Raw genomic sequence first — 22,123 nt, 5'->3', positions numbered from 1 at the left:
AAAAAAAAATTTTCATAGAAAACGCGATAATATTATTTTCATTGTATTTCATCGATATTTTTTTTCAAACAATTGATATAATATTATTATTTCAGACAAATTATAAGCAAAAGCAATAAACTATAAATAAAAGTTACATTATTTGGTGTTGATGGGATTCAATAACGTTAGAGGCAATTTACAAAATTGAACTATATAATGATCAGTCTTTTTTTAAAATTTAAAATTTATATTGATATAAAATCGAAATAATTGAAATTTATTAAAAATTTACAAATTAAAAAAAGGAATAATTGCAGTGTGGGGGACGGTTAGGATTAGTTGTAACAAGGGGAGGAAGTATTTAGGAATAATTGCAGTGGGTGGGGATGGCTAGAATTAATTGTATGCACGTATGTTCGTTTTAGAAGGGACCGATTGCTCGCACTCTCTCTCAAGTCAAACTTTTCCTTCAGACTGAAACAAGTAAACATTGAATCTTGTGACTCAATGTTTACTTGGTATACGTAATTTGCTCCAATGCGCATGCGTTAAAAATGTCAGTGTTGGGAGCGTACAAATTGTCTGACTTGCAGAGAAGGTGGAGACTAGGTAAGCATCCAGTTTATTCAGGCAACTAATGGAGCGTTGCGGTGCAACAACGGTTTGTCAATATCGATAAATTTTAATAAAAATACTTATAAACATTTTGAAATGATAATGCGGTTTAATATATATATATATAAAGTACTAAATAATCGAAATCTGTAACTTAGCAATAACGGAGTTTACCATCACTTTAATACCATGAATAATAACAAGTGTTATGTTTACTCCTGGAGTATATAATCGGTTTGCAAATTATAGAGAAATGCTTAAATAATGCATTACACCTTAACTAAACCCCTTAGATTTTAGTCGACTAAAATCTACTGGAGGTTCAGACGACTAAAACTAAAACAATTCAGATGACTAAAATACAACTAAAACTAAAATGGCATTTTAGTCAAAAGACTAAGACTAAATCGAAATTTGCCATCAAAATTAACACTGCTCCCCATGTGAAATTCAGATTTATCTGCAAATTCCATGGTTTTTAGAATGCTGTTTCTTGTGATTTTCTTGACACTGATTGTGCACTGCCTACGGTGTGCCCATTTACTGGAATGAGGCGAGGTGAGGTAAGCAGCAGTAGACAAAGGTGCTGACAAGTAAGTACATTGCACCTTCATAGTCGCCTGTCTATTAGCATGATCATGACTTTTAAGCACTTTTTTTTTTTTTTTTTTTTTAAATGGGCTTTTGTCACTTTAAATTTATTGCTAATGGCATTTGTGTACTCCTGAGTTACTGGAAACAGTATGGTAGCTCTCTGTACTCACCGGTGTTTGCATTAGAATTTTAATGCTGGAGACCTGGAACTTCAGGGGTTAACTTTTTGGCACCATTTAAGCACGTCTTGTTGTTTCCTCTTCTCTTCCTCCTCAATGCAATGTGATAGCCATCTTCACAATGCAGGGAGAAGCTTTCAGAACAGGTGGAGGGGTGAAACACTCATAATTATCAGAGCTTGTCCACAATACCTTATGTTAACCCCTTAATTGCCATGTTTAACTAAATTTAGCTTGATCCCTTAATGAGATGCCATATAAGGTGCAGCGTCTGTCGGTATGCCCTTAAGGACATGCGCCGTGCCTGCATGTGAGGCTATCCAGCAACAGTACAGTAACAGTCAAATATGGACTGTTACTGTGTATAAAATCACTTTTACAGCCAGCCACAGTGATTGTATACTTAAAATGGAGCCTTGATACTGGCTTGCTGAAACAGGCTCACTGGGCAATCACTGGATGCCCTATGGTCATGCCTTAAATGTCAGATTTGTGTCATCCCTCTGTAACACACTTCCTCGCACAGTGTCAGACTTTCTGCTAACCTACCATCTTTTAAAGGATCCCCAAAGATATTTTTGTTCAGGGAAGCCTACCCACCATCTCACTTCAAATGAATTCCACTCTCTTAATAATCTCCCTAATCTACTGTGTATTAACATCATTCTCACCCTTGCAGTCCTCACCTCCTTTGTCTAACTTTCCTACCCTTCTAGACTGTAAATTCCCACAGGAATAGTTCCCTCAGTTCCTCCTGTATTTTCTTGTCAATTTTGTATTGTGTTTTACAAATATTGTATTATTGTTTTACTATATATAAATTTTACCCATGGACAGTGCTGCGTAAAAGTTTGGAGCTTTATAAATAAAGTATAATTATAATCCCTGCTAACTGAGTAAGTGGCACACAGTGAATGAACTATAAAGCATAATAGCCTTTGAGTAATGTAAGATTTAGCTTAACATTTTGAATGTATAGATCCTGTCCTGTATCACAGCTCCACAGTAAGACCGCTACAGTCCAATAAGTTGCCCAGTTTCATTTCTGTCTGTTTATTCATTTATGGTCATATCACTAGATTTTTGAGATACAATGCTCTATTCCGATCCTATCAATGAACTTCACATCTCTTTTGGAAAGAATGTTTCATGCTTAGTTTCTTTTGATTTTTTGAATATTCTAATTAAACAACATTCTTCTCTTGTGAAAGACCTGCTTCTTGTAGTTCATGCTTTTACCCAATTGAGTGTAAGAAAATAAGATGTTTCAATTCTATAACATTCTAAGTCATGTGGGACATTTTGTTTTTCTGATGAATTGGAAAATTAGTTGTGAAGGATTTGAATAGGAAATTCATGTTTATATAATGAATAATATCTTTGACTAAGTGTGCTTGTGTATGTGTGTATATATATATATATATATATTTATTCTGTTTTGTAGGGGATGTACGCAATGACATCTATGTAACATTGCTTCAGGGAGATTATGACCGAGGGGCCAAAACAGCAGCAAAAAATGTTGAAGTTACAGTATCAGTCTTTGATGAAGATGGAAAAAGACTCGAGGTATATATTTTTTTTATTCTGGATTACTATGTTGAAAAAGAATATCCGTTAAAAGTTACATTTTATTTTAATAGATATTACTGGTCTACCATGACATTCAGTTCACAAACTTTTTGTGTTTTCATGACAATGAACATGAGTGTGTCCAAGTATTAAGGTTAAAAAGTATCTTTGAATGGTGGGGTCTAGTGTCGCCTATAAAAAACAAACAAACTGTGCTATATGGAAAATACTAATTTCCTCTAGTTAGGGGACACAATGTTATAAAAGGGCTCTACGTTTGATTAAAAAATTGTTTATAAAGACAATAATACATTTAGACTTAAAAATAATACTTTTACAGACACTACTCTCTTTTCTAAGTTAATTGAATATAAAATTATTTCTCTAGAAGTAGATCTGGGTGATGGATTGATCTTTGTTGAATTAGAAATGTATAATGAAAAAAAACTATTTGTAATATCTATAAAATTCCAAATAAACTTGGTGAAATCCATGTACAATCTAAATTATTAAACAATGCTAGTACAGAAATAATTATAGCTGGGGATTTTAACATGGATCCAAAAGCATCATTAAATAGATTCAGGTCAGAGGCAGATCCGAGAAAAATAATCTATAAAATCAAAAACAACATAAATATAATGCAAAAAAGTAACTAAAATCCATATTCACAATTTATTCTTGATAATTTATATGTTTGAAGGATAAGGAATCCAGATAAAAAAGAATTATACCTATGCCTCAATAACTCATGAAATGTGTTTTCAAGTTCCAAATAAAATGACCAATACTGTTGTGAACTGTTATATATCCCAGATTACAGTATCAGATATGTCTCCTGTAGTTTTAGAATGAAGTTAGGTAAGAGGAACAAGAGTCCCTTTTTTCCTAAATATTTGCTACATTAAAAAAAAAAATATAGATCTGTTTTGCAAGACATCCAATGCTGTTTTATTACGGGAAATACAACCATATCTCTTGCCTTAAAGTGATTAAAATAAAAAAATTATAGGTTTCATTTGCCTGATAGAAAATGAAAAGGACATGAAACCCCAAGTTATGAGGCATATGTGTGCAGCCACCAATCAGCAGCTCCCGAGCCTACCTATGCTTATATATAAATATATATATATATATATATATATCATGTTTATGTGATTCAACCTGCTTATGTGTGATGTTTATGGACTCGTGATTTGGAACATTGAGGCCTTTGGAAGTGACGCAGCCTTTTGGTTGGGCACGCTTTTTTGGACTGTATGGTTCACCTTGTGTCGGGCGTGCTTACGTTCCTTTTTCCATTTCCGCATTCCTGACTGTGTGGCGAAGGAAATATTCTACTCCACAGGGGTCTGGTCATAGGAGGTGGTGAGTGCCCCAGCCATTGTGGGTGTCAGGTGCCGTTTTTGTTTTACTACTTTAGTCCATATTTTTATATCCTCTACCAGTTATGGAGGATTCTGATGCTGAGACTGTGCTAATTTCTGATTCAGTTACGGAGGATTCTGATACTTAGACTATTTTGATTTCAGATTCTGTGTCCGGTGATGAATCCGGATTGGCCTCGTAGACACATGCCAACCAGTTTTGTTCCGTATGCCATTTTAGAGCGCCTTGTTCCTCGGGTTCGGGGAATCGAGGGACAGCTGAGCCATCCGCCTCTGGGGGTCCTGTCCTCCGAGAGGCGAGTTCCAGAGGTTGCAGCACGTTTTCGCTTCCACATAATGTTGGCGATTGTCTGCAGAGTTCAGACGTTTATTTGAGAATGTGCTCATGCCCTAGGGCTCCATTTGGCTGGTTCTGCGGGCAGGCCTGTGTCTTTTTTTTGGCGTTAACCTCCGTGTTGCCTTATATTTTATTTTTATTTATTGTTCAGGTTATTATTGGTTTTCATGTTTAACTAAGCACTGAGAGGACCTGTGGGTCCATAGGGCGGGTAGGATTCTTTCAGTCCTTAAAGCCTTCAGTCATAGATGACCGGGTCAGGGGAGTTTTTTCTGCTGCGTCACTCTATCTGACATCTGATATCTTCAGAACATAGTGTTTCCTCCCTCATCTGGTGGAGGGTTGGAGGGCTTAGTGCCCCATTGCCGCTGTTTGGGCGGTTTGGCCTTCATTTTTAGGGCTCTGGATTGCCCTTGTGGGCCTGATCCAACAGCTTGTATCAGTTTAGGCTGTCTAGCATGCGGGTTTTCAGCTTGAAACCAGTGCAGCTCTTGGCACCTTGCAGGTGTGCGCATATGCTATTTTTAGTGTATCTAGATACAGCTCTTACTCTTGACGTGTACTGTCTGTTTGAGTGATAATACCTTTGGGTCTGCTTCCATTGTCCCAGGGTGAGTTGGATCTCCTTTTAAGGATCTGTATCTGTGTGATGGTTGATCCCTGTGGGGACTTTGTTTAGCTTGGGGTTTCCCGAAGCTGGGAAGGCTTAGCGCCTGTCTCTTCCCTGTGTCCTCTGCTGGTGTGGAGGTGATGGGGAGACTAGCCCTGCTAGAAGGGTTTTTTGACCTCGAGGTATGCCTTATGTTGTCCTGAGGCCTTGAGAAGTCTCTTCATAACACTTCTAGCCTTGCTCCTTGGAGTGTTGGACTTGGCTAGGGGTGGTTCTTTCCTTTGGTCTGGGCTTTCAAGTTCTTTTCGCTATCCGGATTCTCTGGATATGCATTCATATCCCTGGTGTCTGGCTTTTTGACCAGGTGGGGTGTTTAGTTCTAGGGTAAGGTTGCCTGAACTATTAGGTGCCTGGACCTGTTTATCTTCCTGAGACTTCTCAGGCTGAGGCTTCGCTTGGCCTTTTTCCTGACCCAGTCTTGGGTTGTTTTGGAGTCTTGGATCTCAGGGCTGGTCGGGGTGTTCCACGGCAGTGGGAACTTGGGCTATGTCCTTGCTCCATCTATCTGACCTGGTCATGATGACCAAGTTTTCGGATTATGTATCACTCTTTGCAACAGAGCAGCCCAGGTGCTCTAGGGTTAGTTTTGTGACTTGTGTGTCAAGGGTTGTTGGTTCATACCCAGCTGCTGGGGCTGGATGTCCATTTCTGGTGCGCCTTATGGTTGCATTCCTTTGGTCAGCTTGCCAGTGTAACCTGTGGATTCCGTGCTCTGCAGGCGAATGGGTTGGCTGTGTCTCTGCTTGGCGAGCCACTTGTAGGGGGGTCCTTTTTAGGACATTTGCTTTGGGGATTTATCTTCCCATTAGCCGGTGGCTTCGGGCCTTGAGGACAGTTGTTGCCTTTCTGGCCTCATCCCTTTTCTTTAGGGGATATTCTCCTCCCTATGGAGATGGGGTCCTTTATTGGGTTTTCTACTGGTTGGGAAGCGGAAAGGGGGGATGGGTTCCTCCTGGGGTCTTGCTGGCTCCAAGTTAGACTTGTGGTGCCTTGTTGTGTTAGATCTTTAGGTCTAGGGTCCTGTTGTCTGTTTCGTAGTCTGGTTGTACCTGTACTCTGTGGGGATGGCTGTGCTATCCTTACGCTCGTTCCTGTACCAGTTTTGGGATTCTTCTGTTCCCTGGTTAGAGATCCCTGAGGCTGGGTTGGTCCAGCTGAGTGGGGGTCTGCAAGTCAGGATGGCCAAGGGGTCTAGGGTGCTGTGTTCAGGTCGCAGTCTCCTCTTGATGTGCGGACTTGTTGAGTCTATCTTGTAAGTTCAGTCTGCTAGGATATGGATTTCCTTTTCAACCTGCTCCTTTGCTTTTAGGAGGGAGTTTCCTCTTCCTTTGGGCTCTGAAGGTATACTCTCCTTCTCGGGGGGCCTCAATTGAGGTTTTATGTCCCCTTTTTTAGTGACCTGTGTGTGGGTCTGGTGGCTTAGGTTGCCTGGAGCGTGCCCTCTATATGAGGCTTGCTTTTGCAGTTTGCTTTCTGCTTGACAGATTCTTCCTCCTCGCAAGTATTGTTATGGACTCTGGGTTCTTCAACTTGGGGTTTCCGACTGGGTCTCTTCCACATTTTTTGTGTTTGAATACTTTGGTATTCTCTGTTCCGACGCCTGGAGGACTTTGTCTTTTTTGGTTGCTTCAGTACTTGCAGGATGTTGAAGAGAAGTCTTTTCTGTCTCTGGGCCCGGGTTTATCCTGGGTTTCGCTGGTTTAGGCGTGGCCTTTCCTGTTTGGGCCCCTTTGGGTCTTTGTGAGTTGGAGTCACTATTGGAGGTGTTCTTTTTTTGGAAAGGACCTTTCGGTTTTCTCAGTTCTCCTTGCCTTATCCCCTTGGGGGTTTTGGCTGATGTTCCCTTCATTAGTGGGGGGTGACTTTGTTGGGGATTGTCTGTTGGGTGACAGTGTCTCAGTCGAGTTCGTTTTGCGGTCTCTAGTTTGGCTTCCGGACTAGCTGCTACTCAGTGTCCTTGGGGCTTTTCCTTTAAAAATGTTCTCGGCTTCAGACGAAGCAGGATTTTTTTATGAGGTAGAGGTTCAGGCCTGGTGCCCTCAGTATAGGCCGCCTATTGTACCCTCCCGTCTTGGCATTCAGTGTCCTCTATAGCTTGGGTATTGTTTTCCCAAAAGTAATGAATGCAGCTCTGGACTCTTTCCATTTAAGAAAAAAAACATAAATTATGCTTAACTGATCATTTCCTTTTATTCTGATGGAAAGAGTCCACAGCTCCCCACCCATAACTTATGTGGGGTGTCCTTTTATTCTTCTGGCACCTTTCACCCTGATATTTCTTCTACTGTTCCTTGTTCCTCAGCAGAATGACTGGGGAATGAGGGGAGTGGGAGGAGTATTTAAGCCTTTGGCTGGGTGTCTTTACCTCCTCCTGGTGGCCAGGTTCTTATTTCCCAAAAATAATGAATGCAGCTGTGGACTCTTTCCATCAGAAGAAAAGGAAATTATCAGGTAAGCATAATTTATGTTTTATATATGTATGTGTGTGTATATATATATATATATGTGTGTGTGTGTGTATGTATATATGAGTAAAAAAATGCTGATATTTACAGAAGCTTTAAAAACGTGTCTTTAGACTTCTTTAATATTACAGTATTTTTTATTGTTGTGTTTATATAAATGAATTAAACACTGAGTAAATAGGAAGGCTACATAAAATAAAATGTTATAGATAATCAGAAACATAATTTGTCCTTTTAAGAATATTTAATACATTATAGAAGAGAGGTTCAGAGGAAGCTGAAACTTAAATTTAGGGCTGCAACTAACTATTATTTCTCCAACATAGGTGTGTCCGGTCCACGGCGTCATCCTTACTTGTGGGATATTCTCTTCCCCAACAGGAAATGGCAAAGAGCCCAGCAAAGCTGGTCACATGATCCCTCCTAGGCTCCGCCTTCCCCAGTCATTCTCTTTGCCGTTGCACAGGCAACATCTCCACAGAGATGGCTAAGAGTTTTTTGGTGTAGAAGACCTGTTAGAAATGGGAGTGATTCATCCTGTTCCATTAGGAGAACAAGGGATGGGGTTTTACTCCAATCTGTTCATAGTTCCCAAAAAAGAGGGAACATTCAGGCCAATTTTGGATCTCAAGATCCTAAACAAATTTCTCAGGGTTCCATCGTTCAAGATGGAAACCATTCGGACAATTCTTCCTACCATCCAGGAAGGTCAATTCATGACCACGGTGGATTTAAAGGATGCGTATCTACATATTCCTATCCACAAGGAACATCATCGGTTCCTAAGGTTCGCCTTTCTGGACAAGCATTACCAGTTTGTGGCACTTCCATTCGGATTAGCCACTGCTCCAAGAATTTTCACAAAGGTACTAGGGTCCCTTCTAGCGGTATAAGGCCAAGGGGCATTGCAGTAGTACCTTACTTGGACGACATACTGATTCAAGCGTCGTCTCTGCCACAAGCAAAGGCTCATACGGACATTGTCCTAGCCTTTCTCAGATCTCACGGGTGGAAAGTGAACGTAGAAAAAAGTTCTCTATTCCCGTCAACAAGAGTTCCCTTCTTGGGAACAATAATAGACTCCTTAGAAATGAAGATTTTTCTGACAGAGGCCAGAAAATCAAAACTTCTAAGCTCTTGTCAAGTACTTCATTCTGTTCTTCTTCCTTCCATAGCGCAGTGCATGGAAGTAATAGGTTTGATGGTTGCGGCAATGGACATAGTTCCTTTTGCGCAAATTCATCTAAGACCATTACAACTGTGCATGCTCAGACAGTGGAATGGGGATTATTCAGACTTGTCCCTGACGATCCAAGTAGATCAGAGGACCAGAGATTCACTCCGTTGGTGGCTGACCCTGGACAACCTGTCTCAAGGGATGAGCTTCCGCAGACCAGAGTGGGTCATTGTCACGACCGACGCCAGTCTGGTGTGCTGGGGCGCGGTCTTTAAACCCCTGAAAGCTCAGGGTCTATGGTCTCGGGAAGAATCTCTTCTCCCGATAAACATTCTGGAACTGAGAGCGATATTCAATGCTCTCAAGGCTTGGCCTCAACTAGCAAAGGCCAAATTCATAAGGTTTCAATCAGACAACATGACGACTGTTGCATATATCAACCATCAGGGGGGAACAAGGAGTTCCCTGGCGATGGAAGAAGTGACCAAAGTAATTCAATGGGCGGAGATTCACTCCTGCCACTTGTCTGCAATCCACATCCCAGGAGTGGAAAATTGGGAAGCGGATTTTCTGAGTCGTCAGACATTTCATCCGGGGGAGTGGGAACTCCATCCGGAAATCTTTGCCCACATAACTCAATTATGGGGCATTCCAGACATGGATCTGATGGCGTCTCGTCAGAACTTCAAGGTTCCTTGCTACGGGTCCAGATCCAGGGATCCCAAGGTGACTCTAGTAGATGCACTAGTAGCGCCCTGGACCTTCAACCTAGCTTATGTATTCCTACCGTTTCCTCTCATTCCCAGGCTGGTAGCCAGGATCAATCAGGAGAGGGCTTCGGTGATCTTGATAGCTCCTGCGTGGCCACGCAGAACTTGGTATGCAGACCTGGTGAATATGTCATCGGCTCCACCATGGAAGCTACCTTTGAGACGGGACCTTCTTGTTCAAGGTCCGTTCGAACATCCGAATCTGGCCTCACTCCAACTGACTGCTTGGAGATTGAACGCTTGATTTTATCAAAGCGTGGGTTCTCAGATTCTGTCATTGATACTCTTATTCAGGCTAGAAAGCCTGTAACTAGAAAAATTTACCATAAAGTATGGAAAAAATATATCTGTTGGTGCGAATCGAAAGGATTCCCATGGAACAAGATAAAAATTCCTAAGATTCTATCCTTTCTACAAGAGGGTTTGGAGAAAGGATTATCTGCAAGTTCTTTGAAGGGACAGATTTCTGCTTTATCTGTTTTACTTCACAAAAAGCTGGCGGCTGTGCCAGATGTTCAAGCTTTTGTTCAGGCTCTGGTTAGAATCAAGCCTGTTTACAAACCTTCGACTCCTCCTTGGAGTCTCAATTTAGTTCTTTCAGTTCTTCAAGGGGTTCCGTTTGAACCCTTACATTCCGTAGATATTAAGTTATTATCTTGGAAAGTTTTGTTTTTGGTTGCAATTTCTTCTGCTCGAAGAGTTTCAGAGTTATCTGCTCTGCAGTGTTCTCCTCCTTATCTGGTGTTCCATGCAGATAAGGTGGTTTTGCGTACTAAACCTGGTTTTCTTCCGAAAGTTGTTTCTAACAAAAATATTAACCAGGAGATAGTTGTGCCTTCTTTGTGTCCGAATCCAGTTTCAAAGAAGGAACGTTTGTTGCACAATTTGGATGTAGTTCGTGCTCTAAAATTCTATTTAGAGGCTACAAAGGATTTCAGACAAACATCTTCCTTGTTTGTTGTTTATTCTGGTAAAAGGAGAGGTCAAAAAGCAACTTCTACCTCTCTCTCTTTTTGGCTTAAAAGCATCATCCGATTGGCTTATGAGACTGCCGGACGGCAGCCTCCTGAAAGAATCACAGCTCATTCCACTAGGGCTGTGGCTTCCACATGGGCCTTCAAGAACGAGGCTTCTGTTGATCAGATATGTAAGGCAGCGACTTGGTCTTCACTGCACACTTTTACCAAATTTTACAAATTTGATACTTTTGCTTCTTCTGAGGCTATTTTTGGGAGAAAGGTTTTGCAAGCCGTGGTGCCTTCCATCTAGGTGACCTGATTTGCTCCCTCCCATCATCCGTGTCCTAAAGCTTTGGTATTGGTTCCCACAAGTAAGGATGACGCAGTGGACCGGACACACCTATGTTGGAGAAAACAGAATTTATGCTTACCTGATAAATTACTTTCTCCAACGGTGTGTCCGGTCCATGGCCCGCCCTGGTTTTTTAATCAGGTCTGATGAATTATTTTCTCTAACTACAGTCACCACGGTATCATATGATTTCTCCTATGCATATTCCTCCTTTACGTCGGTCGAATGACTGGGGAAGGCGGAGCCTAGGAGGGATCATGTGACCAGCTTTGCTGGGCTCTTTGCCATTTCCTGTTGGGGAAGAGAATATCCCACAAGTAAGGATGACGCCGTGGACCGGACAGAATTTATGCTTACCTGATAAATTACTTTCTCCAACGGTGTGTTGGAGAAAGTAATTTATCAGGTAAGCATAAATTCTGTTTTTCATAATCGATTAGTTGGTCGATTTATTTTTTGATTAATCGGTGAAAAAAAAAAAACAATATAAAAAAACAACAAAAAATAAATAAAAATATTATTAGAGCAGATGTGGACTGGTTTCAAGTTCAACCTATCTCTCTCTGCTGCCGGTTCCAGAAAACCAAAATGACTTATTTTTCTCAAAATTATTTTAAAAATAGTTTAGGTTTACATGGGATGTCATCATGATTATGCTCCCAGTGGGGTTGTAACTTAAACAGAGAGGTACTAATATGTTCCTTTTTAATTTTCTGATTTTCTCTACTCTAAGTATTGCTATCTGCAAGTAAACGGTGAAAAATAAAATATAGGACTCTTTTGGTCTTCTCTCTCTAAAAGCTAAGCACATTTTATTAAGTTGTTGGTATAATTAGCAGGAACAATAATACATTGAATTTGATTCATACACTCACACAGATTCAAACACACATTTAAAAAAAAAAAGTCACACACATAGCAAAAACTTGAAGATTAGATTATATAAATATATAATAAATTATAATATGAATATAATATTATAAATGTACACTTAATATCAATTTCAAATCCCTGGGGATCCAGTGGAGTGTTTTGTTTTTTAAAAAAGAAAAAAAATCCTTAACCTTTTTGATTTTCAATTTTTAGCCAACCATGTGCAATAGCAATTTTGCAGTGCCAGTTACTTTTACAGATCCTGCAATATATATTAAAAAGTACTAGTAGTATTCCCTCTCTGGTAGTCTAGTGGGGGAGCATTTGATCTGCACCTCTGTCTGGTACACTACAGACCATATATAGCTTCTTCTGGCTGGCTGGCTGGCAGTGATGTAAGTCAGTGAGAGTTGGAAATTGTAGTAGCAATTAGTATGGTTGGTCTGTAGTGTTGGTACACTACAGACAAACCATACTAATTGCTACTCCAATTTCCAGCTCTCAGATGTACAGACCAAATGCTCCCCCACTAGACTACCAGGGAGGGTATATTACTTTTTTTTTTTTAATAATATATTGCAGGATCTGCAAGCCATTCAGCCAAGCCCAATATATATATATTTTTTTAAACAAAAAAAGCAACTTCCATTTTGCCCTAAGAAGGCTTCCTAAGCGCTGGAATAAATGGTGACTGTCCCTGATATCCCCGCCCACACAGCCCTTCCCAACACACGGCCGTTTTTTTACCTCCCTAAGGTAAAGAGCTGTGTGAGGGAAAGGCACACGCTGTGATAAAACTTAGGCCTAAACATAGGGGAAAAGTTGCAAACTTGTGTTCTAACTTAGTGACCGGCATCTGCAGGCACCACGTTATATTTTTGAGAGATAAATAAACATGATGCCTGCAGATGCCAGTCACTAAGTTAGCACACACGTTCGCAAACTTTTTTTCCCTATAGTTAGGCCTAAGCTTTTATCACAGTGTGTGCCTTTCCCTCACTCAGCTCTTTACCTTGACAGCACTCCCAAGTCTCGCTGACGTCTGCTAGCTAGCACTAGAAGTTTCCTGAGCCGACGGCTTGAGTGTGTAGGATAAATCACTGATGGCCCCCACCTACACAGCCCTTCCCAACAAACGGCCGCACTCTTACAGGACCGATCTGACACACTGCAGCCTGCATGTGTAGTAAGCACGTAAACCAAGTTAGATAACCAGGGGGAAACCTACCTTACAACAGCGCAGCATGAGCGAAGTGAACTGTCCCACGGCGCCTCTTCCTCACTCTGCACACATGCGCTGCATGCTGCATGCAGCTCAACTAACCTACTGACCAACTAATCGATAATGATTTTAATTATCGATTATTATCGATTAAAGGGACATGAAACACAAAATTTTTCATTCATGATTCAGATAGAGAATACAATTTCAAACAACTTTTCAATTTACTTCTATTATTTTATTTGCTTATTTCTCTTGTTATCCTTTGCTGAAATGTTTATCTAGGCAAGTCCATGTGCAGCAGAGAACCTAGGTTCTAGCTGTTGATTGGTGGCTGCATATATAAACTGATTGTCATTGGCTCATCCATGTGTTCAGTTAGAAACCAGTAGTGCATTGCCGCTCCTTCAACAAATAATACCAAGAGAATAAAACAGATTAGATAATAGAAGTAAATTAGAAAGTTGTTTAAAAATTGTATTCTCTATCTGAATCATGAAAGAACATTTTTGGCTTTCATGTCCCTTTAAGTCAATTAGTTGTTTCAGCCCTACTTAAATGAAAATAACATTTATAAGTGACTTTTTGGTCTATAAAAAATTGTTATAATACATGCCCAGTCGGTGTTTCTATGGGGTTATTTTTCTATAAATGACAACAGCTATCTGCACTGCTTAAAGGGATATTCCAGCCAAAATTGGAAACCACATTGGGTGCATTTCGGTATTGAACAGAAGCATTTTTGTAATATACATATATTAGCACAAATGCTTCTAATAAAAGCTATAGCTGTTTCAAAGTGTATTTAAAGGACCAGTCAATGCAGTAGATTTGCATAATCAACAAATGCATGATAAGAAGACAATGCAACAGCACTTAGTCTGAACTTCAAATGAATAGCAGATTTTTGTTAAATAAATTGCAAAGTTATGTCTATTTCCACTCCCCCTGTATCATGTGACAGCCATCAGCCAATCACAAATGCATATACGTATATGCAGTGAATTCTTGCACATGCTCAGTAGGAGATGGTGACTCAAAAAGTGTAAATATAAAAAGACTGTGCACATTTTGTTAATTGAAGTAAATTGGAAAGTTGTTTAAAATGACATGCTCTATCTGAATAATGAAGTTTAATTTTGACTTGAGTGTTCCTTTAAGTATGCTCCGTGCACCAGCATTTTAAATACAGAACTTGCTCAGAGATTGTAAGGTGCTTGTACCATCTGGTAATGACTCAATTTGTTAATTGCTGACATGATACAAGCCCCAGTAATAATCTGAGCAGCTGCATTATTTAAAATGTGGGTGCAGCGACAATATCTAGCTATGCCTCACATGCACAGAAAAATGTTAACACTAAAACAGCAATAACGTTTACTAGAAGCATTTTTGTCAATACATGTATAATGCAATATGTTTCTATTTAAAGATGTAATAAATCTATGTGCATTTACATTTTGACTGGAATGTCCCTTTAAAGGGACATGAAACTAATTTTTTTCTTTTGTGACTCAGAGTACAATTTAAAAAAAGTTCCCAATTTTCTTCTATTAACAAATTTTGGTTTGTTGCTTGCTATTCTTTGTTGAAAAGATATCTAAATAGGTAACATGCACATGTCTGGAGCTCTACATGACAAGAAATAGTGCTGCCATCCAGGACTCTTGCTAATGTATAACATTGTTGCAAAACTGCTGCCAAATACTACTGCCGACACGTGCACACGCCTGAACTTACCTTCCAGATTTTCAACAAAGGATGCAAAGAAAACAAAGACAATTTGATAATAGAAGTAAATGGGAAAGTTGTTTAAAATTGTATGTTCTATCTGAATCATGACAGAAAAAATTGGGGTTTTGTGTCCCTTTAATTGGACTTTAATTACTTATCCTATATATTTTGTGTTGGTCCGTTTTCTTGTTAGATTATTACAGGTAGCCCTCCGTTTACGCTGGGGTTAGGTTCCAGAAGGAATGGTTGTAAATCAAAACCGTTGTAAATTGAAACCCAGTTTATAATGTAAGTCAATGGGAAGTGAGGGAGATAGGTTCCAGGCCCCTCTCAAAATTGTCATAAGTAACACCCAATACATTATTTTTAAAGCTTTGAAGTTAAGACTTTAAATGCTAAACAGCATTATAAACCTAATAAAATAATCACACAACACAGAATATATAATTAAACTAAGTTAAATGAACAAAAACATTTGCTAAACAGCATTATAAACCTAATAAAATAATCACACAACACAGACTTCACTTGCAGTTTTCTGCAAACAGTTCTTTCTATGCATTTCAATCTGGACTGATTTATAGACAGGAAGATCTTGTTCCTTTGAAATCTGCTCGATAGCTCAGGTCTGGTTAAACTGATTAATTTCAGCTTGCTTGGCTTTGCTGCAACACAAGCGGACAGCTCCACCTACTGGCTATTTTAATAAATGCACTGCTTCTCAATGCTTTTCAACAGCAGTCACATGACTGGAAAAAAAGGTTGTTATTCTGAAACGGTGTAAATTGAACCGTTGTAAAACGAGGGCCACCTGTATTTGTTAATTGAAAATTAATAAAAACAGAAAAAAATATTTTGTTCAGAAGTATATGTTGAAAGAATACTCATCTTTAATTTATCACTATCCGGTCGTCATTTATTTGGGAAATTTTTGATTTGATAGTTTTGTTTTTAAACTTCCCGTATTTTCATCACCACTTTACTTATTTGGAGGCGCCAATTTGTATACTACAGTAGAAAAGGTTTTCCATTGTCATTTTGTCAGCAAAGCTTGCATAGTTTTGTAGTATCTTCTCTCCTATGTTAACTCCATTTAGTGACAGATATGTGGCAAGGTTAGGCTTGTAAAGTTTGCGGTATGCACTTCCAATTCTCAGAATCTGAAAACTCACTATTTTCAGAGTTAAAAAGAGACAAGGTAAATAATACCAGCATATACACAGAAGGCAACTTATATTGCAAAGTGTTTCATGTTGTAGTGTTTGTTTTTTAAATCATATTGCATGCTTTTATGCTGTTGTATGTCTCATTGGCTGAAATGACTCTCATGCTGCACCTGCAAAAAAGCAAAATGATATTAGTATCTTGTATTTAAAGAAAAAAAAATCATTAGTATATCAACATGCAGCGATTAACTGCATCTTCTAGTGTAAAAAAAAAGAAGGCATTTTAACTATCAGAAATAATTTTAATGCACTTATAAATAAATATCTCCTCTTGTTTCCAGAGTGTTATATACCCTGGAGCTGGTGACGAAGCTATTTCAGAGTACAAATCTGTAATCTATTATCAGGTGAAGCAGTCACGTTGGTTTGAGACAATTAAAGTAAGTACTGAACTATATTCTGTTGACTTATTGTCTATATATATATATAATGTACAAATAGCCCATCTTTATATGAACTAGTGCTCATTTAAAGAGTAACTTTGTTATGGGATTTAGTTAATTCAATTAACTTCAGAAGAAATTACATTACAGAAGGTTTAGTTGCTCTTTTCTTTTTTCTTATTTCTATCAAGGTTGCAATACCGATTGAAGATGTAAATCGTAGCCATTTAAGATTTACTTTCCGGCACCGATCATCACAGGAATGTAAGCACTGTGCAAATAATTGTTTTTTTTACATTGTCTTTATATAGATGATTAAAAATACACATTTCTCACTCCTCAGTGTACCCCTTGATTTTATATACATGATTACATTTACACTTATGGGTGAGATATATCCTTTTGTCACACAGATCTAGCCAAACTATAATTCATGTGAGTTAACTGGGAATCTACTTGATCTCTGTAATCGTGACATATCGGAATACTGAGAATCCGGCAAATAGACAAAACTAAACCCCTATATCTGGCTTTCCTGTTCACCCCTACTTTACAGTCATGTCTTATTTTTTTCTTTTTGAACTATGTCTGCCATAGCTCATTTAGCAATAGTGTAGCTTCCTTTAGTATATAACATTTTAGTTGTATCCTTCACCATTATTTATAGCAGCTTTCGTCAAGTTAAGGCTTGGCAAATCCAGGTAGCCTGAGACTCACAACTGCTACAGCTGTATATCTGGTTCCTAGACTTTAGGATCACTGTACATCTATTTATTAACACAATCTTCTCTGGGTCTTAAAAACGTGACTGTTTTATATATTTGAAATAAATGTAATTATTGCCTTAAATTAAAGGACCATTAAATACAGCATCATTGCATAATCAACACATTTATTATAAAGAGACGATGCAAAAGCACTCTAAATTTCAAACGAGTATCATATTTTTTTTTCTGACAAATGTCAAAGTTAGTATCATTTTCCTAATCCTGCACCATGTGACAGCCTTCAGCCAATCACAAAATGCATATACATATATACTGTCATTAGTGGGAGCCGGTGCCTCAAAAAGTGTGTATATAAAAACATTGTGTCCATTTTAATAAAGGAAGGGAAATAGAAAGTTTCTCTATTGCTTTCTCTATCTGAATCATGAAACCTCAATTTTAACTTAGTTTTTTTTTTTTTTTTTTTTTTTTTTTACAAAGAGCACTTTCAATGTACTTTTATTTTTCTTATGTTTTTCACATTCATCACATTCTTGGAGAGGTATAAATGTAATATAAGTCACATATTGTTTTATAAGGTAAAGAGAGTGTGTTGTTTTCTTAAGCAATAGGTTAGCACAAGTTGCATGCGGTAAAGGCATTTTCACTGTCTACAGTTGAATTGGTTTATTACTAACCCAATTATAAGGAAAGCTTCATGATCTGTAAGAGAAAGCAAGATAATTTTTTTCTAGTATTTAATGTTAACCCCTTGACAACTTTTTTCAGGTCACAGTAGCGCGGGTATCGCCACAAGTGGCAGGACCACGCTATTATGGCCTCCGTTCCTGCAGCTGTCGTCCTAGAATAGCAGACAACCCTATTAAAATAGCAAGTCCCATTCACAGACCAGCGACATACAGGGTACGTCGCTGGTCATTAAAGGGGTTAAAGCAATTGAAGAACCATCCAAACTGTTCGTCATTTGACGATGCTGTGTTTTAGTGTGGTTCTTCCTCTATGGATTCATCCCTTCTGGTGTTTAGAGAGGTATGGCTATGAAGGTGGAGTAATCACTCAAATGTTTCTCGAGGACTAACTCTTAAGACAGTTATTGGTTCATTACTCTATTTCCAGCAACCATTATTTGTGCTGCCACTCGGTAGTATATGAGGAAAGAAATATACAGTAACGTTGTTTACATGACAAGGCATCTTATTGGTGCACACAGTATGTAAGGAAATAATAAATTGCTGTGCTTATGTGCCCGTTCAAACAAAAACATTCACATTTAGATTTATTTTTCTTCTTTTTTTTTTTTTTTAACAGCCAAAGATAAGTCTGAGAAGATATTTGCTGTGGCATTTGTAAAACTAATGAGATATGATGGCACAACATTAAGAGATGGAGAACATGACCTCATTGTCTACAAGGTATATATATATTTGTGTGTGTATGTATGGATATACAGTATATATATATATATATATATATATATATATATAAGACAACAATGGAGTTCCACTAATGTACTTCACCCCAGCATGTGCTGTAACTGTTCATCAAAGGGTCTAACAGTGCTGGTTATACATAAATTCCTCCTTCAATGCACTGTGTAATGATGAACGAGACACCCCCCTCTTAGTTCATGTGTAAATATAATACTAAGCAAACTCTCAGTATCCCATATCGTCTCTTAGTTATCATTCAAAAGAGTCACATGAAAAATACACTTGATACACACTATATATATATATATATATATATATATATATATATATATATATATATATTCACATATATATATATATATACACATATATATATATATATATATATACATATATATATATATATATATATATATATATATATATATATATATATATATATATATATATATATATATATATATATATATATGAGTGGGAGTTCGCATCTATATTTCAGACGCTAAGCCAAAAGCAAACCGCAGCATGTAGCTGTAGCAACTCACCACCTCCTAGTGTGATCGCTTTAGTGTGTGTGTCGCCTTTCTTCCTTGCGGGATCCACAAAGTCTATGCACACTCGTAGCGTGCTGTACATAGGGCAATCCTCCTCAGTCCTTCACTTCTCACTCGGTGAGCCGCCGCGCGGCGTGGATTCAGTCGCCTAGGATATCCGGGTCGGGGGTGTGTCTCGTCACTGGCCAATCCCTGGTGTTGATCCTTGATCAGCGTTTGTAGACTTTGAGCTTGAACAGCCGGGAAGCCCAATCAGCCTAGCAAGTCCTGACATGTTTCGGCCAGGAGGAGCTACGATTACGGCCTCCTGGCCGAAACATGTCAGCATTCAATGCTCATTGCTGAGTGTGTTATTACCTGTATTTGCTGTAGACCCTCCTGGTCTTTTTTACCACAAAGTGTTGGAACCAATAAAGAAACTGTTTTTATTATATCAAGCCTGCGAGAACTTCTTCATTTCTGTTTACATTATATATATCCCACAAGTATCTGCACTCTCACTGCCAGGTAGTCAATGACCAGGGTGCTTAGTTAGGATTACATTTTAATAGTAAAACATATAGACTGCACTCACTGCATTTGTGAAAATAAAGGATTTATTTTGTTATATCATAGTGACGTTTTGGGATCCACAGACCCTGTTTGGTCTGAGGTAGGGGGTCTGTGGAACATGATCACTATTATATAACAAAAAAAATCTCTTTTTTCACAAATCCAGTGACTGTAGTCTATATGTTTTAATATATATATATATATATATATATATATATATATATATATATATATATATATATATATATATATATATATATATTGTATGTATGTGGAGCGGCTTGTATGTCTGTAATCCATAACTATCCATAACTATCAGTCATTTTTCCTTTACATGAATTTTGTTTTTTTTTATTGCTTTGAAATAGAGTGCATAGTTAATTATAAGGAGCGTACTAATGGGAAATGATTGTGAATCACAGTTTGATTTATTAATACTTAAAGGGTCATAAGCATCTTGCAGCTTCAACACTTTTGTTTGGATTGCAACAAATGAACATACTAGCCGAGTGTGGCAATAACCTAAATACCTTTACACTATATCTTCCTGCAATAGTTTTCAGTGACTAAACGTCCGCCCTTTACTTGTCTCATTTGGAGGAGCCAATCTGGACTTAGTAGACACAACAGCTAGCCACTATCATTTTGTTAACATCCTACAAAACAATGCAAGTGTAGCTATCTTGCCCACATCTGCTGAGGCCAGTTAAGGACATGCATGTAGCAGGGTTAGCCTTGTGAAGTCTGCAGTATCTCTTTTAATGCAGAGAACCTACAATTTCTAGAAATGAATTACGGGAAGAGGGGCAGCATAAATAATTAAAGTACATTGCAATTTTTTAATATGTTTAATTTAATATTTTATATCACAATCTCAGTGTTTCATGTCCCTGTAAAATACCTGTTGTTGACCTAACATATTAATGATCATATTAAACATAAGATATTAAGCAATGTAGTATGCTGATTTATATGGAGTTAGTGGGAAAATTAGTAGTGAGTAGAGTAATATATTAATCATACTTTTAATAGCTAATTTGCTATAATCGATTGATGCAGTAACGTATGAATTGTAGAATGAAAATTACTATAATTGTTCTCTATATTGTTGCTTATTTATTTGTAGAATAATTAATGTGTCTTTGCATTTTAAAGGTCCCCTGTTATCATCTCTTAAGCATAGCGTTATATAAATTGTTGAAAATAATTAAACACTTCCTAAAGCTTAAAATTTAAGAACTCAATATATTGTGCTGCCATGGCTGAGAAAAACAAACTTCTAATATACTAAGTAGCTGTAAAACCATTATTCCTATTTAAATTTGCTCTTCAACCTAGTCCATAATTTCTGAATTCTATTTAATAATTTATTGTGCAATTAACTTCAAGGCAGAGGCGAAAAAACTGGAAGATGTTGCAACATATCTTAACCTTCCATCAACTAAAATAGAACTGGAAGAAAAAGGCCACTCTGCAACTGGGAAGACCTTTCAGAATTTGGGAAGCTGCACAATTAGCAAAGATTCTTTCCAAATCTCAACCCTGGTGTGTTCAACTAAGCTCACACAAAATGGTAAGTTGTGTTAAAAATAATTTCTAAAAAAATAAATAAAAATAAATTATTGAATCATCTTTTTTCACTACAGTGCATACATTTATTAATGCAAGTACCATGTACATTTAAAGGGACAGATTGCTTTGTTATTGTTTGAAAATATAGACAATCACTTTATTACCCATTCCCTCGTTTTGCAAAACCAGTCCTGTTTTATTAATATACTTTTTTTTACCTCTATGATTACCTGTATCTAAGCTCCTGCTGACTGCCCCTATCTCAGTGTTTTTTTTTTTAGTTTTTAGCTTTTTTCAGCATTTTAACAAATTAGTGCTGGTTTTTGTAATATCAACGAAAGCAAAATAAGTTGCGCTAAAAGATTCTGACTGATAGATGATCTTGTTGCTACAAGTCTGTGTACCTATTTATTTATTATTACCCTATAATTTTAAAATGTTCTAAAATTTGTTTAAAATTTATTTAAAAGAATGGTCCTCGATATTAAAAAATTATTTAGAAAAACAGCAATATCAGTGCACAGTTAATTTTGAGCATGTAGCATACAATAATAAAAACGATTTGTTTAGAACAGTTACACAAGAGTAACAAATTGGTGTTAAATAGTACTTTATGTTCTGTGTGTTATGCAGCCCCCTTTAATATATTATACCTTTGGGTTACCGACTGAGTCCACTCAAATTGTCCGTTATTTCTCAAGTGTCCAACAAAGGAAATACTTCTGATGTTTCCCTTAAGTGTCAAGGATATTGAAAATAGCCGTGTCCGTGCTGCCTGTAATCAGCTGG

The 22,123-nt window shown here is 37.8% G+C and overlaps 1 protein-coding gene across 1 annotated transcript in view; it reads left to right on the top strand.

Annotated features, from left to right (window-relative positions):
• DOCK1 (dedicator of cytokinesis 1) overlaps nucleotides 1-22,123 on the top strand; it is an 827,740-nt gene that overhangs the window by 274,837 nt on the left and 530,780 nt on the right. Inside the window, exons 14-18 of the mRNA XM_053692513.1 lie at nucleotides 2,815-2,939; nucleotides 16,397-16,495; nucleotides 16,690-16,762; nucleotides 18,535-18,638; nucleotides 21,152-21,335. Of these exons, the coding sequence (XP_053548488.1) occupies nucleotides 2,815-2,939; nucleotides 16,397-16,495; nucleotides 16,690-16,762; nucleotides 18,535-18,638; nucleotides 21,152-21,335 (585 nt within the window). The remainder of the gene's footprint in view (nucleotides 1-2,814; nucleotides 2,940-16,396; nucleotides 16,496-16,689; nucleotides 16,763-18,534; nucleotides 18,639-21,151; nucleotides 21,336-22,123) is intronic.

The sequence above is a fragment of the Bombina bombina genome, chromosome 9 (assembly GCF_027579735.1).
Source record: "Bombina bombina isolate aBomBom1 chromosome 9, aBomBom1.pri, whole genome shotgun sequence".
Lineage (NCBI taxonomy): Eukaryota > Metazoa > Chordata > Amphibia > Anura > Bombinatoridae > Bombina > Bombina bombina.
Note: the sequence above shows the minus strand (reverse complement) of the source record. Positions and strands in the feature narration are given on the sequence as shown.